The 17,386-nt window shown below is 64.4% G+C and overlaps 2 protein-coding genes across 4 annotated transcripts in view; both read right to left on the bottom strand.

The window, feature by feature from the left end:
- Positions 1–9,162, bottom strand: part of DBN1 (drebrin 1) — a 15,392-nt gene extending 6,230 nt beyond the window's left edge. Inside the window, exons 1-12 of one of the 2 annotated variants that reach the window (XM_017828235.1) lie at positions 8,993–9,162; positions 4,866–4,921; positions 4,653–4,765; positions 4,393–4,467; positions 4,170–4,316; positions 3,931–4,008; positions 3,691–3,842; positions 3,472–3,535; positions 3,302–3,361; positions 3,032–3,146; positions 1,758–1,895; positions 558–689 (exon numbers count right to left, since the gene is read on the bottom strand). In XM_017828235.1, coding sequence (XP_017683724.1) covers positions 558–689; positions 1,758–1,895; positions 3,032–3,146; positions 3,302–3,361; positions 3,472–3,535; positions 3,691–3,842; positions 3,931–4,008; positions 4,170–4,316; positions 4,393–4,467; positions 4,653–4,765; positions 4,866–4,921; positions 8,993–9,078 — 1,216 coding nt within the window. In that variant the 5' untranslated portion in view covers positions 9,079–9,162. The remainder of the gene's footprint in view (positions 1–557; positions 690–1,757; positions 1,896–3,031; positions 3,147–3,301; positions 3,362–3,471; positions 3,536–3,690; positions 3,843–3,930; positions 4,009–4,169; positions 4,317–4,392; positions 4,468–4,652; positions 4,766–4,865; positions 4,922–8,992) is intronic. The other variant, XM_017828236.1, reaches the window with a different exon arrangement.
- A 2,695-nt stretch (positions 9,163–11,857) lies between these two features.
- The window catches only part of PDLIM7 (PDZ and LIM domain 7), an 18,959-nt gene continuing 13,430 nt past the window's right edge, over positions 11,858–17,386 (bottom strand). The window contains exons 10-17 of one of the 2 annotated variants that reach the window (XM_017828182.1): positions 15,813–15,921; positions 15,421–15,457; positions 14,430–14,488; positions 14,063–14,297; positions 13,806–13,986; positions 13,524–13,644; positions 12,989–13,104; positions 11,858–12,748 (exon numbers count right to left, since the gene is read on the bottom strand). In XM_017828182.1, coding sequence (XP_017683671.1) covers positions 12,662–12,748; positions 12,989–13,104; positions 13,524–13,644; positions 13,806–13,986; positions 14,063–14,297; positions 14,430–14,488; positions 15,421–15,457; positions 15,813–15,921 — 945 coding nt within the window. In that variant the 3' untranslated portion in view covers positions 11,858–12,661. Of the gene's footprint in view, positions 12,749–12,988; positions 13,105–13,523; positions 13,645–13,805; positions 13,987–14,062; positions 14,298–14,429; positions 14,489–15,420; positions 15,458–15,812; positions 15,968–17,386 lie in introns of both variants that reach the window. The other variant, XM_017828181.1, reaches the window with a different exon arrangement.

Here is a 17,386-nt window from a genome sequence, read left to right as displayed (position 1 = left end):
AGCAGGGACAGCCAGCATGTACGGAGCACGGGGAATGCACTGGAGATGGGGGGGATGCATGACGGAGGCTGCAGCAGAGACAGCAGGGATGCACTGGTGTCAGGAAATGCACTGGAGGCAGCAGGGATGCAGCAATGACGGCAGGGCTGCACTGGGGGATGCAGCAGAGACGGCGGGGATGCAGCGGCACAGAACAGCAGGTACAGCAGGGATGTGCTGGGGGACACAGCAGAGACGGTGGGGATACACCAAGGGGTACAGGCAGGACAGCACGGATGCACTGAGCAATGCAAAGGCGGTTGGCAGAGCCGCAGGGGGGGCTGCAACAGAGCCAGGCTGGGAATGTGCTGTGGGACACAGCAGAGATGGCAGGGATATGCTGAGGGATGCAGATGGGACAGCACAGATGCACTGAGCAATGCACGGGCAGTCGGCAGGGCTGCAGGGGGGGCTGCAGCAGAGCCAGAGGGCTGCAGTGGGGGATGCACCGTGGGAAACCACGGGGGTGGGCCCAGGCAGCCCCGGGCAGGGGGAGGCAGTGCCAGCCCTGCGCCCACCTTTGGGCGTTGCCGGCGTCTCGTCAGCGGACGCGCGGGTGCCCGGGTCGCCCAGCGGCGTGGCGGCCGGGCTGGGCTCGCAGGGGCTGCAGCCCGCTGCTGAGGCCTTGCGGAAGGCGTCCGACTGGCTGCCTGCGGACAAGGGAGATGGGGTGGCGTGGGAGGGCTGCCCACATCGAGGGGGAGACCAGCACCCCAGCACCGCTCCTGCCTCACACCAACCCAGCTGCCAGTTGCCAAATGCACATCACCATGTACCAGCCACCATGTCGTCCCTCCTGGGTGGCAGGGCAGAGGCTTCTACGGCTGCAGCAACCACCATGACCCCTCCAGGCATCCCTACCACCCCTAGAAGTCCCAGGCCCTGCACCTGCCAGACACGGGGACAGGCAGCCCCGTACCTGCCATGGTGCACACTGGCCCTGCCCACACGTCACCTAGCTGTGCCCTGGCACTGCCCTGGCACTGCTTTGCCCCTGCAGGTACAGCTTTGTGCCCTGTCACCCATGCCTGGCAGGAGCACAACCCTACATGGCCCCCCGCCTGCCCTTTGGCACAGCTCCACATGATCCAAGGCATCACTTTTTCCATCCCATGCTGTTCCATGGGCACAATCCTGCATGGTTCAGGGCAGAGATTTCCCATCCCCCTCTGCCCCATGGGTACAGTCATCCCATCCCCTTCTTCCCTACAGGCACAGCCCCACATGATCCTGGGTGCAGCCCTTCCCATCCTATCCTGCCCCATGGGCACAGCCCCATATGGTCCTGGGCACAGCCTTTTCCATTCCACACTGCCCCATGAGCACAGTCCTGCATGATCCAGGGCACAGCTGTTCTGTCCCATTTATGCTCCATTGCCAGAGCCTGTCCTGTGCCCCCTCTACCCCATGGGCACAGTCTGCTCCATCCCCCCACAGAGCATCGACTCCCCAGGCATCGCTCTGCCCTGTCCCCATCTGACCCATGGGCACAACCTGCCCAACACCCCCTCCCCAGGGGCACAGCCCCAGCAGGGCATGCCGAGTGCCCAGGGGTGGGGGCACGGTCCTGCCTGGGTGCCCGTCCCCCTCAGGGTGCCCACGGGAGGGGCGATGCCTCCGCTGTCGGTCCGGTGTGCCGTGGGGCTGGGGGGCTCTGGGGCAGCTGCCCACGGCTCGGCCCCCCGGAGCTGTGTGCCCGCGAGCTCCCAGCTACCTACATGGGAAGAAAGAGGAGAGATTTGGGGTGCGGTGGCAGGTGATATAGGGGAAGGGGGTCCGCGGGGGGGAGGAGGAGGAGGAGGAGGAAGAAGGCGGCCCACTGTCAGCTGTCTTTATGAAAGGACAGTGAAGACGACCTGTGAGAGAAAGACAGACGGACGGACAGACGGAGAGAGAGAGAGAGAGATGGGTCAGTCCCTGCTCAGCACAGTTATGGCGGGGCTGGAGCATCAGGGCACCGGGATGGGAGGCCAGACGGATGGGAGGCAACACCGACAGCATGGCAGGAGAATGGTAGGAGAAGAGGATGGAAAGGCAGCAGGACAGAAAGATGGGAGGCAGCACTGCCTGGCCAGGGGAGGAGAGAGGCCAGAACACGGCCGTGGGACCAACTATGTGCTCAGGCACAGCACAACCCCACAGCGTGAATCTACGGCACAACCCACGGCACAGCCCCATGGCACAGCCCACAGCACTGCCCCAAGGCACAGCACCACAGCACAACCCCACAGCACAGCCCCACGGCACAGCCCATGGCACAACCCATGGCAAAACACCACAGCAAGGACACACATCACAGGCTCCCTCCTGGCACAGCCACCCCAGCACAGCACCATGACACAGCCCCATGGCTGGAGGCACTCACCAGGACAGCCAGCCCCTGCCCGAGAGCCATAAAAACAATTCCGGGGCTGGACCCCAGACTGTGGGGCAGCCTGGTCTCTCCATGGGGCACCCCCTGCCAGCTGGCAGCACACTGAGTGCCCCACATCTGCCTCACTCACTCCTGCCCCTTTTAGCTGTCATCATGGGACGTGTTCCCAAGCAATCCCTGGACCTCCAGCTGTCTCTCCTGTTGTACCAACCACACACCCAACCTAGCTGCTGGCACAGTGCTGTGACAGGTGAGCGGACAACACTGAGCAGGGAGCAGGGTGAGCCCCCTTTTGCTGAAAACACCCCGACATCCAGCCCTGCCAAGCTGCCCCAGCTGCAGGGGCCACGTGATTTGCGGTGGCAGCGGCGGTGATAGTGGCAGTGATGGTGGCACAGCAGAGGAGGATGACCCCTGCCATCCTTGTGACCTTGGCACCCAGAACCACGGTGCCAGGGATGGCAAAGGGTACACACACACCCCCCCCATTGCATCCCTGGTCCCTCCACATCCCACTGTGACTTGTTGGGCTGTGACACCACACTCACCTGCTCCATAGGCCCCCTTAGTCTCTCAGTGCCCACCCCCCTGCCCACAGTCCCCCCCTCAGCCCCTCACCTGTCCTGTGGCTGCCTGGTGAGACAGCATCGCTGCTGCCCGATGCCACTCGCTCCTGTTGCTTGAAGAAATCCCGAGGGTTGTCGGGTCGCTGAGCAATGATGGCAGCAGCCTCCTGCGTGGATGGGGGAGGCTGAGCCCCACTGCCCTGGTGGTGTGGAGCTGTGGGACCACCCTCCATGCACCCCCGAGCTGCATCCCCATCCAGCTGTAGGCACTGCTGGCTGGAGAGTGAGGACCAGCACCAGGCATGGCCATCACCGCACTCACCTCCACCTCCGACTCCGATTTTCTGAACTGCTGCCTGTCATCCTCCTCTTGCTGGTCCCCCTGGAAAGAGATGTAGCATCACCTCCCAAGCTCTGGGATGTCCTGGGCATCCAGCTGGGAAAATTCCTTCCCTGGGGGGATGCCCAGTGGCAGTCCTGACTCCAACTTACAAAGATGGACTGCTCCTTCAGGCGCTGCCGGGCCTCCTCCGCCTCCATGCTCTGCTGCTTCCGCCTGCCATGGGGGCATGGGGGAGAGACGCTGGGCACCGGCTCCTGCCAGTCCCTGCCCCAATCCCACCCCATGAGGGACACCCATGTGCCCACCCAGCCACTTGCAGCATGTGCTCAGCCATCCCACACCCGCATCCCACCCAGCCCCTGCCGTGCCTGTGCTCCTCGATCTGCTCCTCCCGCTCCCGGTAGCGCCGCTCCCTCTCCTCCTGCTCCAGCCGCTCCTGCTCCATCCGTTCCTGCTCAAACCGCAGCCGGGCATCCAGAGCCTTTTTCCGCTCTTCCTCCTTACGCAATTCCTCCTCTTTCTGATTGGGGGGGGGGATGAATGAGAGGGCTGCCCATCACTCACCCTGCCTGCTCCCAGGGGCTACCAGCTGCTCCCCCATACCCCACCTTGGCCTGTTCCCAGAACTGCTCCCGGTTGAGCCGCTTCATCTCCACGGTGGCGTCAGTTTTCTGGTAAGTGGTGCCCTGGGACGGAGGAGAGGCGGGGGGGGTGGAGGGGCTGGGATCAGCGAGGGGGGATGACAGTAAGCAGCACACAGGGTGAGGGGCTGCGGCAGACAGGAGCCCCAGGTGGGAGGGATGCCCCAGACCCGCCACCATTGCCATCGCTGCCATAGGGACATTACCACGGGCTCGGCGTTCTCGTCCTCGCGCAGCCGCAGGCGGTGCAGCACCGGGCTGGAGACACGGGCCAGCCCGTTGGAGAGCCGCTGCCCGATGGCCCCTGGGTCAATGTCCTCCACGCTGCTGGCATTGACGATGACATCGACACCCTGGGGAGGACAAGCAGCCATCAGGGTTCAGCACTGGTGCCCCGGCGGCATCATCCCTCTCCCCAGTATCACCCACCTGGAAGAACTCGGCAATCTTGGCTACATGGCTTGCGCAGGCGCATTTGCGGGCATCTGGTACATCCTCGCCCACCTGTGGCAGCCAGGGAGGGGCTGAGCCAGGAGGGGCAGCAGGGTGACCCCCACCCCACTGACCACCACGGGACAGCAGGACTGTGGGGCACCTGTACCCCCCTGGCCACCTCCAGCTCCTCGCTCATACCCAGCCATTCCCCATGGGCACGGTCCCCCCTCAGCATGGCCCCCCCCCCCACTCACCCAGTTGACGAGTACGTATTTGGGGAGCACGGCCTGGGGGTCCTTGACGCTGCAGAAGCCATACATCACCTTCTGGATCTCAAAGTGGCCGGAAAGCTCCAGCAAACCTCCACCTGGCACAGCACCGTCAGCTCACGTCCACCCAGCACCAGGAATGGGTGCCAGGGAAAACACTGGCAGAGCCAAGTCAGTGGAGGGGACAGAGGACCTTACCTCCTGACGCTGCCAGCTTCAGGTCATCAGAGCCATCCTCATACGTGTAGAGGGCCCTGGGGAGACAGTGTGGGTGAGCCATGGCCAGAGTAAGTGTGAGGAGGCCCCCTCATCTCCCCTTCCTGGTCACACTGAGGTCAGGCCAGGCCCTGGGGGACCAGCTGGTCCCCAAGCTACCACATAGCTACACCAAGCCTTTGTCCATCACCATCATCAAGGGCCAGGCTACCAGGCAGGGTGGGCAGGATGTGGGGCGGGTCTCATCCACCCATCCTTGCTGGCAGCCACAGAGCAGGGGCAGAAGTTTTGGGGACAGAATGGTCACTTGGGCACAGGGACCCACTGACTGCTGTGCCACAAGCCACCACAGCCTCACAGCTCTTTGCACACCCATCCCTGTCCCCTCACGACCCTGGCAGCTAGTGACCAGGTTTGGGGACAGTCCCGTGCCCCCAGTAGGAACCCAGAGCTGCTCACGTGCCTGTCTGCGTGAGCCGCCAGCCCAGCAGGCACCAGGCTGGGGGAGGACGCCGGAGCACCATCAGCAGCAAATCAATGTGCCGCCGGGGTGTGATGGGGCCGTCATGGAGACTGTTCCTTGGAAACCGTTCCCAGCTGATGGGGAAACCCCCTGTCGCTCCCACCGTGCCCTGGCCAGCCCCCCTGGGGGCTCCACGGGGACCCCCACCAGCCTGCACCTCCCCAGGGGCACACAGCCAGCAACGGAGGGGGGACCACGCATACCAAATTGATCCAGGGCGGGTGGGCGAGGGGATGGATGTCGCTAGGCAACCAGCATCCTCCGTCACCATGGCAACACCCCCCCATCCCAGCTGGGATGCAGCTCGCCCTGATGACGAGGTGATTAGTGAAGGGGAGCGGGGGAGGCAGGCAGGCAGCGGGGACCTGCGGGGCCTGGCAGGCACCCAAACCTGCCTGCCACCGTCACGCGCTGCACCCGGAAAGCCGGGGCCGCCCGTGCTGGATCCCCCACATCCCTGCACCACGGCTCTGCCGATCAGCATTCGGCTGGTGGTGCCCACACAGCACTTATTCAAGCCTCAAAATCCCTGTGGTGCCGGGCAGAGCCGTCCTCACCCGAGCTCACAGCTTCCAGCCACAGCCTGGGGGACAGGAATCGAGGGTCCTATGGACACAGCCACCCCCAAAACAGGGCCATGCCTGGAGCTAAAAAGCAGGGGGAAGGCAAGCAGGTGCCTAACAAGAAGAGGGCCTCCCTCCGACTCCGGCACCCGCCGCCCCCCAAGCCCCTGGCAGCCAGCCGCAGATAATTGCACCAACAAGATTGACTTTAATCCGCACATCCCGATCCCGCTAATCGGCCGCCCCAGCCGGCGCCAGCTTCCTGGCCTGGAACAGCTGCAAAGTGCCGTATGTGATGCCTGTGTCGGGGAAGGGTGGCAAATGTAGCCCCTGATCCCCCAGGAATGGGGGAGGACAGCAGCAGTTCAGGGGAGCGCAGGGCCGCGGGGTGGAGGCTGGCAGGGTGGGATGCAGCCGCCTGCAGATGGGAGGAAAGAAGTAGGGCAGAGCCACAGCATCACTGCCTGGGGAGCCCTGTGGGTGCTGGGGGCATCCACTGCCTCCTCTCCCCCCTGAAACCCTGCCATGCTGGGTGGTGTCTGACCACAGGGCTGATGCCTGCACCCAGGGATGCTCCCAGGGCAGCTGGGACTTGCCATGGACACAGCCCAGCAGCATGGCCTGACCCCACACCACATGGAGGTTTCCAGTCCATGGGACAGAGGGGCCATGCTGGGGCCAGCAGCATCCCCCCGGGGTGCCCCCAGTGACCCACAGCTCAACAGCATCACCATGACCCCCTGGCTGTGGGGACCAGCTGTGCCACAGCAGGTGCTGGCAGCATCATGCATCATTTACCTCCCTTCTATGGGCTTTAATCCCTCCACCCAACCCATACAGCCCCTTCCTACCCCAAGGCTCCAGGTATGTGGGTCACCCGTGGGTGGAGGTGGCCCATGCAGCCCAGGGAGGGCTCCCTGTAGGGGGGGGGACTCCAGCAAGGATCTCCCATCACTCCATTAAGGAGAGCACGGCCCCATTGCCCTTGCATGGCCCAGCTGCTCACTGGAGCAGGCAGAGCAGTACCTCTGGGTGCCAGCAGCGAGGGTTCCCGCAGCAGCCCACCCCCCACGCCATGGCAGGGTCACATGGCCCCAGCCTCCCCTCCCAGCCCCAGCACATGTGTTTCCAATGTAGCTGGGAGCTCCAGGGAGTCGGCGTGCTCAGAAAGCAGCACCAAATTCCTTTCCGATCGAGTAATGGGCCCCAGCAGCCTTCGCGGGGCTGGGCAGGGGGAGGGGATGGTCGGACCCTCCAGGACCGGGCTGGAGCAGGGGGAATCCCAGACTAAACACAGGGATCCCGGCCAGGCAAGAGCATGGCATCCCCCGGCACTGGCCCAGGACCAGGCTCTGGCGCAGTGTCCTCCCAGACCCTGGCTCAGCGAGGCTGGGCCCCCACTCCGTGGGACTGTTCCCATCACCTTGCCCGATGCAGCCCCCCCAACATCACCCCTCATCCCGCACCCCGGCATCGGGCCCCGCAGCGGGGATGCTGGCACCCCGGTGACCATGGGATGGAGCAGCTGGGGACGACGGCAATCTCAGTTCCGAGGACGGGGATGAAGAGGGATCACTGCCCGGCCGGGCTCAACGCTGGAGAGGCAGGGGGGGGACCCGGCATCAGCACTCGCCTTCCCGGGAACCGATTTTGCTGCTCTCAGCAGCTTTGGCAGGGACGGCTCCTTTGCAGCGGATGCCGGGAAGAGAGATGTACCCAGAGCTGACAGCTGCCGCCTGGCCGGCAACACGCACGGAGCTTGCCCACAGCGCCCTTAGGCTGCCAGCGGGACCGCGGGGCCCCACGGAGACCGCAGGGCTGGTGGGGACCAGGACCTACCCAGGCCCACACAGCACTACACAGCCCCGTCCCGAGAGCAGGGACCCGCCTAAAGATGGGCGTGTGCCCGGCTGGGCGGTGGGTGCAGCCCAGCTGGGAGGTGGGTGCCCCAGCTGTGTGGTGGGTGCACGGTAGCCCCCTCCCTGCCCTCTCCGAGAGCATCATGCACAGCATGCACCCAGCACCCACACTGCCCAGTGCCCCGGCTCTGCCCAGCGAGCTGCACCCTGGAGTACCGGCAGCATCCCCGCACGGCACAGGCACCCTGGGGGGCAACGAGGGGGTCTCGGGGAAGACGGCCCCAGACGGCCCCAGCCAGCCCCACGGCACCAGGGTGGAGTGGGAGATGCGGGTGGGCGCTGGGGGACACGGACTGGCGGGGGGTGATGCTCCCTGCAGCGGGGCCTGGATCCAGCCGGGCCCCAGCACCGCAGAACCGGGTGCCCTGCACTGGGGGCAGGACAGGCAGGGTGGGCAGCCGAGGGGTCCCACCGGAGAGAGCCACCCCCCACCCTAAGTCTGCAGCAATCCCAGCCCACCGGGGCAATCCCAGGCCGATGCACCGAGGCCCCCCAGGGATGTGGCACCCCCGGAACTTGGGGGATCCGGGGATAGCGGGGCGGCGTGGGATGCTTGGTGCCCCCGCGGTCGCAGGCCTCGCCCCGCCGGGCAGCGGGACCGCCCGCTGTCGGGGCACCGGCGACGCCGGTCGGGGAGCGAGGCCGGGCTGGGGGCGCCCCGATCCCCTCCCCATCTCCCGCCCCCCGGGCGCCCCTGCCCGCGACTCCGGCTCCAGACAATGGCGAGGGACCGGGGTCGGGCCCACCATCGGGGAGCCCCCCGGGGCCCTCCCCGCCATGCGCGGACCCCCCGTTCCCGGCTCTCGCTGCCCGGCCGGGGGCTCCAGGGGGCGGCGGGTCCCGGCGCTCGCACGTGCCGGCCCGACGCAGACAAAGCGGGGACCGCGCCCCGGCCCGGTGCGGCGGCGGAGGGCAGGTGCGGGCACCGGGGGCGGCGGGCCGGGCACACCCCCCGCCGCCCCGCCCGCCTTTGTGTGCCGGGGCTCCCGGGGACGGCGGGGGGCGCAGCGCGGGGCGCGGCCGGTGTTACCGGGCGGCTCCGTGCACAAAGGGCGGCGGCGGCGGCGGGGACAAAGGGGCGGCGGCGGCGGCGGGCGCGCTCACCAGTCGGTGGGGCTGTCCTCGCCGATCACGTCCTGGTAGGAGGCGAGCAGCTCCAGGCGGTGCGCCGCGAAGCCGACGCCAGCCATGGCAGGGCCGGGATGCTGCCGGGGGACCGGAGGGACCGGCCGCCTGCCCGCCTCCGAGACACTGCCGCAGCGGCCGGGCGGAGGGGCGAGCGGCGGGGAGGCTCCGCCCGCCGCCGCGCCCGGTCCTAGCGCCGCGAACGGCGGCCCCCCTCCCCTCCCCTCCGCCCCCCGCCGACCGGCCCCCGCCCCCGCCGCGCCCCCGGGGCGCCCCCAGGGCACGCCGCCGACCGCGCCGAGCGGCCCCGGGTCGGGACTCCGGGGGTGCCGGCGGCATCGCCCCCGCCCAGGGCTGCCCCTGCACACGGTTCGCCCCCGGCATCCCGCAGCCTGGGCTCTACTCAGTCTCCGCAATACCGCGCCCCGGGTCGTTACCCCCCCCCAGGGACACTGAACCCCGTCTCAGCTCCTCATAGGAACCTGTACCCCGGGTGGTTTCTCATCTCCGCTCCGGGGACCAGCATCCTGTGCTGCCCCCCCCGGGAACCTGCACCCTGGGAACCTCACTGAGTGGTCCTCTCCATCCCCGGACCCTCCCCTGCCCCATGTCCTCTTCACTCAGAGGACACAGCACACCAGGCTTCCTGTGCCTTCAGCTCCCCTCCACAGAGCTGCCGTGCCCGAGGTTTCCTCTCCAAGGACACGGCACCGTGGGCTCTGCCCCACACACCCAGCTGTGCCCTTGCTGCTGTGCAAGGGTTGGTGGGCACAGCCTTTTTGGGGGCCCCTTTGCTGCCTGCCTGCCCCTGCATGCCCACTGCTCCCAAACATTGCCTGCCCTCAGAACCCTGCCAGGCTGTGTCCAACAGCACCTTTCCCAGGAGGTTTTGCCTCTGCATGAACTCTCACAGTTGCTTTTGCACTGACCCATGCAGGGCTCTGCAGGGGCTCCCAGCCAGGTCCTCATGCTCCAGCTAGGGTAGGCAGTATCACCCTGTCCCCCGGCACTGCCCCCAGCCCGGACCAGAACCACGCTGAAGGGGTCTCTGCTGGAGCAGCAGTGGCCTGATCCCTGCAGGTTGGGGTTGTTCCCAAAGCAAGCCCTTCAGTGCAGCCTGTGGATGAGCCCAGTGGGACAGGGGACAGTGCCGCGGGCCCTGCCTATGCTGTCTGCTCCCTTTCATGCCTTCCTTGCACCAGCATTTGCAAGCGAGGCCAGAGCAGGAGCCACCCTAAGAGGTTGTGAGAGTTTGGGAGCAGCTGTGGAGCAGCTGCCGGGGCCAGTGAGGGGGCTGGGGCCGTGTCAGGCTCCTCACAGGAGGCTCAGATGGCTTTGGGGGTGGATGTGGTGGGACTCTGCTCAGGGACATGGTGGGAGCCCTAAGCCTGCCGCTGCCAGGCTTTGTTCTCAGAGCAGCGAGGCTGCAGCCCCTCCCAAGGCTCCACCTCCACAGCCCACCCGAGACCCTCCTTCCGCTGTCTGTGCACAAGCTCCTCACATGGTGCGCAGAGCTGGTGGGCAAGAGCTGTTCTTGGCAAAGCACAGAGACACCTTGGGTGGTAGAGCCATCATCAGTAGGGGCCAGAGGCAACAGGGCATGAACCCAATGGAGCTGAGCCCCCTGTGAGTGCAGACCTGGCAGTGGCACAGGGGGGCTGGCTGTGGTACTGTGGCTCTGCCCTGGCCCTGCTCCAAGGCCGGGCATCCCAGGGCTGAGCTGGCAGAACCTGTTCCCAGGCCGTGCTACCCCAGCAGGCTCCGTCCCGCATGGCTGCCTCCCCCTGCCCTTTCTCTGCCCTCCACTCACTGGTTGCTGTCCTGGCTGAGCCAGGGTTGGCTCGGTGGCTGCTCACGTGGGGCCACAGCCGCCTCACCTTCCCCCGTGCTTCCCCTGACCTTGGCTGCACAGCTAGGACTCACGCTCAGGCACTCACCCATCCCTGCTCCTCCCAGCCCTGCCAGGCAGGCACCGTTTTTACAGCTGTGTCCTGCTGCTCCTCAGTGTGACCCTCCCACTGCCCACACGTGCCCCAGCCTGAGCGCCCAGCCCCAGCCTGTCTCCATCACTCCTTTCCCCGCCTCATCTTTGACAGGGTTTTCCACTCCTGCAGCTGGCAGTAGGAAGATGTGGCACTACTGCCCAGATCTGGGTGATGCCAGGAGGCATTTGGCTTCCCAGAGCCAGCTCCTGCCCCCGGCAGAACCTTCCAGTAGATTAGCAAGACAATTTTCCTTACAATTGCTCATCACTGCAAAAGCTGCAATTATTAATGACCGTTCCAGCTGTCAGAGCGAAGCAGGAGGAGAACACCCGCTTCCCCACACCCGCTGCCCTCAAGCCCGTTCCAGGCGGAGGTGCCGGCACGGCCTCACGCCCATCCTCTGGGACAGCAGCTGCATCGGGTGAGCGAACGCTTGGCTGCCCCACACCGGAGAACGCCCAGAGCTGGTGCACGTGGCCCATTTGTGTCCCATGACTTCTCGTCCCCTGTGCAGGACTCGGGGTCAGGGCACAGCAGGGACCAGAGGACACTGCCAAGTAAGTGGGGACCACTAAGGTCTGACCCCTGCCCCATTTCCCCTTGCTGTGTTTTGCCCCTCAGATTAGTTACTGCCTCTGTTAGTGATCCTGCCTGCTACAAACAGAGGGATGACCCAGGCAGCACAAGAGGTCCAGCCTGGGCTGACGCGGGTAGAGGAGGAGAAATCAGAGGTGAAGATTTTCCCTGGAAAGCTGGAAGGAGCTGAGTCAGGCCCCAGGGGGGACAGGATGAGGGCAGAGCATGACCTTCCCAGCTGGCTGCACCTCAGTCGGCAAAACCGCAGGCCTGGAGACAGCCGGCACTCACAGAGATGTGTTTATTAAAGGCATTAAAAGCACCGTGGCTACATCAGTGCAGCCCGACCAGAGGGTGTGGGTTGGGGGGAGGCCCAGGACGGTGGTGACAGAGCACTCTTTGGCAGGAAGCCGTGCCCAAGCCTTGCAGGAGCAGACAGCCAGCTGGCCATCAACACAAGCTGCCAGCCCAGGGCTGGGGCACACCAGGCTGGGGGTGCTGCCAGCCTCAGGGGAGCAGTGGGGTTGCAAGGCATGGACTCCCCTTGGAATGCAGCCAGGGCAGGAAGCCACTGCAGCAGTTTGTGGGATGATTGGGGGGTTGCTGTGGGTAGGGGAGCAGGGCTGGGTCTCCAGCCCCATGCACTAAGCACACAGCAGGGAAGGTGAGGAAGAGTGTGGCAGGGGGCTGGTCCTCACCCATTCAGGGATGTGTTAGGAACATCCCTGCCCCAGCACTGAGCTGCCAGGCAGTAAGGGAGCAGCCTGGTTGCACCAGAGCATCCCCGATTCCAGCCTCAGCACGGCTGTGCCCACTATGCTGCGTGGTTCAGGGGCAGGAAATCCATGCAGCATCCCCTTCCCAGGGCTCCTAGGGCCAGTCAGGAAGCACAGAAGAAGTCACCCAGCTATAAGGGCTCTGCACCCAGCACTGTCTCCAGCTGAATTCAGGCCAGGAGCTGCCAGGAAAGAGGCAGGAGCAAGGGGAAGGGCCAAGGGCCCAGCCTGGCTCCCTGGAGGCATCAGGATGGGAGGAGAGGAGCATGCAGGGCCAGGGGCACGCGTGGGCACAGCTGAACTTCCACCCCTCACACATGGGAGAAAGCATGGCTCTTGCAGAGCGGCTTGTCCTTCTTGGAGTAGAATGTCTTCCCTTCCAGGTTGGTCTGGCAGATCTGGGAAGGAAAGTACAGGTGGTCAGGTTGGGGGGCTGAGTCAGCCTCCAGGTCTCCCCTACCCCCAGGGCCCAGCACTGGTGTCACCCAGGTACCAGGGACCAAAAGGCTGAGAGCCAATTCCCAAGCCCCCAGCACAGAGACAAGTGGGGAAGACCTTGTGGCAACAGAGTCCCTGTGCTGCTGGTGTACCCCAAGCGGGGCATGACTGTTGGAGAGAGACACAGGCACATGGCTCACCGCACAGACGAAGCAAGTGTCGTGCCAGCTGAACCCCAGGGCCTCCAGGAACCGGTCCCCAGCATCGATCTTGAAGTCACAGCCACGGCACTTGGTGCCAAACATCTTCTCGTAGTCTGTGAGGAGAGTAGAGCCCAGGTCAGCATTTCTTTGCACCATAGCCCCTCATCCCAGAGGAGCAGGGCTGCAGCTCAACCGGGATCCCACAGGCACAGCCTGGGGCCAACCTGCTGCCAGTCCTGAGGGGACGATGCCCCAGACAAAGTGTCCGGGCCATGCAGGTGGCCCAGCACCACAGGGCTGCAGGGAAGAGGCAAATCTCATCTCCCAGGGTGCAGCACTCACTTTGATGTACATCCTCCCTCATCACCATGGTAACACAGGCACTACCGGGAGGACTGGGATGGAGAACTCGAGGCTGCAGGAGCTCTCCATGGCCCAGGGCAACTCACCCCTCAACCCCTGTGGGCAGCTGCTGAGCCCCAACAGTGCACCAGGGCCACATGGGGTGACACATGGGATCCCTGGGTCCTACCTCTCTCGCAGTAGGGCTGTCCCTCCTCCATGTAGAAGGCTCGGTTGCGGATGGGAGTTTTGCAGGCATTGCAAGTGAAGCACTGCACGTGCCAAGTCATCTTCAGAGCATGCATGACCTCCTGGAAGGGAGCCACTGTCAGCCAGGGGCAGAACCACCCAGGGCAGGAAGGGACAAGAGATCCCATGGGATGGGATTAGGGTGGGAAGGGACAGAGCCAGGCACCCATAGGTGAGCGGGGAACAAGGACAGGAGGTGCAGGACAGACTGAGGGACACTCACTCCAGTGATCTTCTTCTTGCACTTGGCACAGCTGGGCGCGTAGCGTGAATCGTAGCACTTGGGGCAGAAGATGGAACCTTTCTCCTCAAAGAAGCCGCCCTCATCCAGCACCTTCCTGCACTGGCAGCAGGTGAACTCCTCGGGATGGTAATAATGTCCCAGTGCCACCAGGTACCGTCCCCTGTGGCAGGACAAAGCCATGTCAGCCATGCCAGGGCCCAGGATGCTGGCAGGGGGTGGTGGTGGCCAGGGCTCACCTGATGACCTTGTTGCACTTGTAGCAGAGGGGGGTGCAGCCGGGCCCCTCGGGGGCCTGCTGGGCCGCCTGCACGATGGAGCTGCGGTTCTGCATGGGGGTCGGCGTGGCCAGCTGGCTGTGCTTGCTCACCACCGTGCTCGTCTTGTCCGGGGCGTAGCGCTCGGCGAACGACGGGTCCACAGCCCACGGTGGGCGGCTGGTGGGGCCCGGGGTGGCAGTGGGGGTCCTGGGGGCTGCATGCACACACACGTCTCTACAACAGTCCTGATTCCTCTGCAGCCCCCTCCCAGAACCCGTGGCTGAGTGAGTGGCATCACCCAGCAGCCCCACCCCTCTCCCAAAAAGCCCAGAGATGTTTTGCTCACCCAGTCCTGGCTCAGTCTTCATCGCTGCTCCTGGAGATGGGTCCGACATGGAGACCTGGCTACAGAACATGCAGTTAATCCAGCCTGCCCCACTCTGCTGCCCAGAGGGTGCAGGCAGGGCCCCCCACCCCAACAAGCAGGCAGGACCTGGCCAAGCCCCTGTGCCCAGCCAGTAGCTGGTTTGGTGATGAGGAACCATCAGCCCTGCCAAGACACAGCACCCCTAGGGTGTCTAGTACCCACTGTGGTGGTCTGAGGAGTGGCAGGAGGGAGGAATCTGGGCTGTGTCAGACTGACCAGGGGCCCCAGGGACCCCACAGACTCTGGCTGCCTGCTCACACGCAGTGATCACTCACAGTCACATTGGGGTGCAGAGGGGCTTGGATCCAATGTGATGCAGGGAGCCCTGGGGCCCAACTCAGCAGAACTGGGGACAAGCAGGGCAAGCCAGGGCCAGAGAGGCACAGCCCACCCAAGAGAGGGGACAGGGACTGAGAGAGAGCCAGTGGCTCTGTTCCTCTCCAGGGTAAACACCAAAGGAGATGGCTACAAACCCAGAAGCTTTTATTAGTGGCAGAGCAAACTGGGCAGAGCTGGAACCTAAGGGCCACAGCACCAGGGCAGAAGGCATCACAGACAGGTGAAGGCAAAAACTGGGGTGTGGTACACCACTCCTGCCCAGCTTCATGGAGCGAGGAACAGCCCTGGCTCCCTTCCCTGCCCCACACAGGGAGAAGAGGGTGACACCCACCAGCTCTGCCCAGCTGCCCCACACCAGGCCCACAGGACACCATGCCCCAGGTGCAGGTGCTGCCCAAACATCAAAACACCCCAGCAGGATTTTGCCAGTGCCACCAGTCACCCCCAACCTGCTGTTTCTGGGACACAACGGTGCAGTTCAGCATTCCCAGCTGAGGAGCAACAATGCCCAACAGGTCCTGCCCAGGACATGCAGCCCCACGGGGCTCCTGCTGCCACACACTCCCCTTACCTGGGCTTCCTAACAAACATCTCATCATGATCCTCCACTGAGCGCAGCAGGAGAAAAAGGAGGAAACAGAGTCAGTCTGCTGAGACCCAGGCCCAGACACAGCAAGAGGGGAAAGGGAAGGGAGGAAAACCGACCTCCCCACCTGCCATCCCCCTGCCCTAAGGCACAGCCCTTGGGCCAGAGCCATGGGCCAGAGCACAACCCCAGACCAGCAGCAGCACCACCACAAGGCCACACACAGCCCCGGGCAGCTCTCGCTGGCTCAGCTGCCCACGGGGACCACATGGGGCCAAAAACAACACTCTGGTGCCACAATACAGCCCCTGCTGGGCTCCAGCAACCCAGGCAAAGTCTATCACCCCCAGCCATTGCCAGGCCCTGCAGGAACTCACTGCCATCTGTGCCCGTCAGCTGGGCCAGTTTGCGGAAGGAGCGGGACTGGGAAGTCCCGGTGCGGGGCTGCCAGTCCTCAGCGTCCTCTAACATCCGCAGCTTCCCAGGGTTGCACCCAGGGGTGCTGGGGGGCTCCAGCAGCTGAGGGGGCTGCCTGTGAGTGACAGAGGGCAGGAGCTCAGTCAGCACCAAGCACAGACCCTGCTTCAGCACAGAGTAGTGCTCCCAAAGGTGCCCTGGCACATGCCAACACCTCTGCCAGACCCCAGCACTCACCGCTGCTCCACCACGCCCCAGCTGGACCCACGGCCATCCCTGTGGCATCAAAAAAACGGCGGCACAACAGTCAGTGGTTGACCCATGGCTCAGCCCATCCTTCACGTACACACCCACAGCCTCAAAGATACACGAGCCTCGTGGAAATGTCGACAGCATTCACTCCTGACCAGCCTTACAGCCATTCTACGGCCCCACAAGACATCATGCCCCAGGACTAGCTGCTGTCCAGTGCCTCCCAACACCCCAATCAAGATGTTATCAGTGCCAACAGCCACCCCCATCCACTGTGTCCAGCACACGGTGCTGCATCTCGGCCTCCTCAGCTGGGTGCCAGCAGTGCCCAGCGGGTCCTGCCCAGCACAGGGACACCATTTGGGGACACGTGTATGGTGAGTGGGTGTCCAGGTAGGACCCTCCCGAGGTAATGGTCAAAGCACTGGCTGAGCAGTGGCAGTGCCTGTTGTGGGCTGAGGGCAGGGGGGGCTCTGTGGCTCTGTTAACAGGTCAGTTCTGGGAGAGGGAGAGGACAGAGAGGGAGACAAGAAACCACTACAGGGCAAAGAGCTTCCTGAGAGTCACCACAAGCAGCGAGAGTGAGCGCAAACGTGCTGGTGGTACTCACCCAGCTCAGTCTATCTGCCTGGCAGCTCCACACCAGGCTCAAGGGACAATGTGCCCCAAGTGCAGGCACTACCCTGCACCTCCCAACATCTCATCGCCAGGTTTTCCAGAGCCATCAGACTCCTCCACTATCCATACACCCGAAAAGCTAAGGTGCAGCTCAGCATCCCCAGCTCAGAGCCAGCAGTGCCCAGACACCTGCCTGGGACATGCAGCCCTTGCACATGCTCCCCTTACCTGGGCTTTTTAACAAGCTCATCCTCACCATCCTCCACTGTGCACAACAGGAGAAAAAGGGGAAGATGGAATCAGTCTGGGGCAACCAAGGACCAGGCACAGCAGGAAAGGAAAGGAGGAAAACCAACCTCCCCACTCACCATCCCTTACCCCATTGCACAGCCCTGCCCAGTCATGGGGCAGAGCACAACCCCAGACCAGTGGCATCACCACAAGCTCACACACAGCCTCAGGCAGCTCCTGCTGGCTCAGCTGCCCTCAAGGGGTGATTTGGAGCCAAAACCAAAGCCCTGGTGTCACATGACCCCACAGTCTCTGTCAGATTCTGGCTACCCCAACAGAGTCCATCACCCCCAGCCATCACCAGGCCCTGCAGGAACTCACTGCCATCTGTGCCCGTCAGCTGGGCCAGTTTGCGGAAGGAGCGGGACTGGGA

This window comes from Lepidothrix coronata, unplaced genomic scaffold, assembly GCF_001604755.1.
Source record: "Lepidothrix coronata isolate B3197 unplaced genomic scaffold, Lepidothrix_coronata-1.0 Scaffold146, whole genome shotgun sequence".
Lineage (NCBI taxonomy): Eukaryota > Metazoa > Chordata > Aves > Passeriformes > Pipridae > Lepidothrix > Lepidothrix coronata.
The sequence above is the reverse complement of the archived record's forward strand: the minus strand, read 5'-3'. Positions and strand labels throughout refer to the sequence as shown.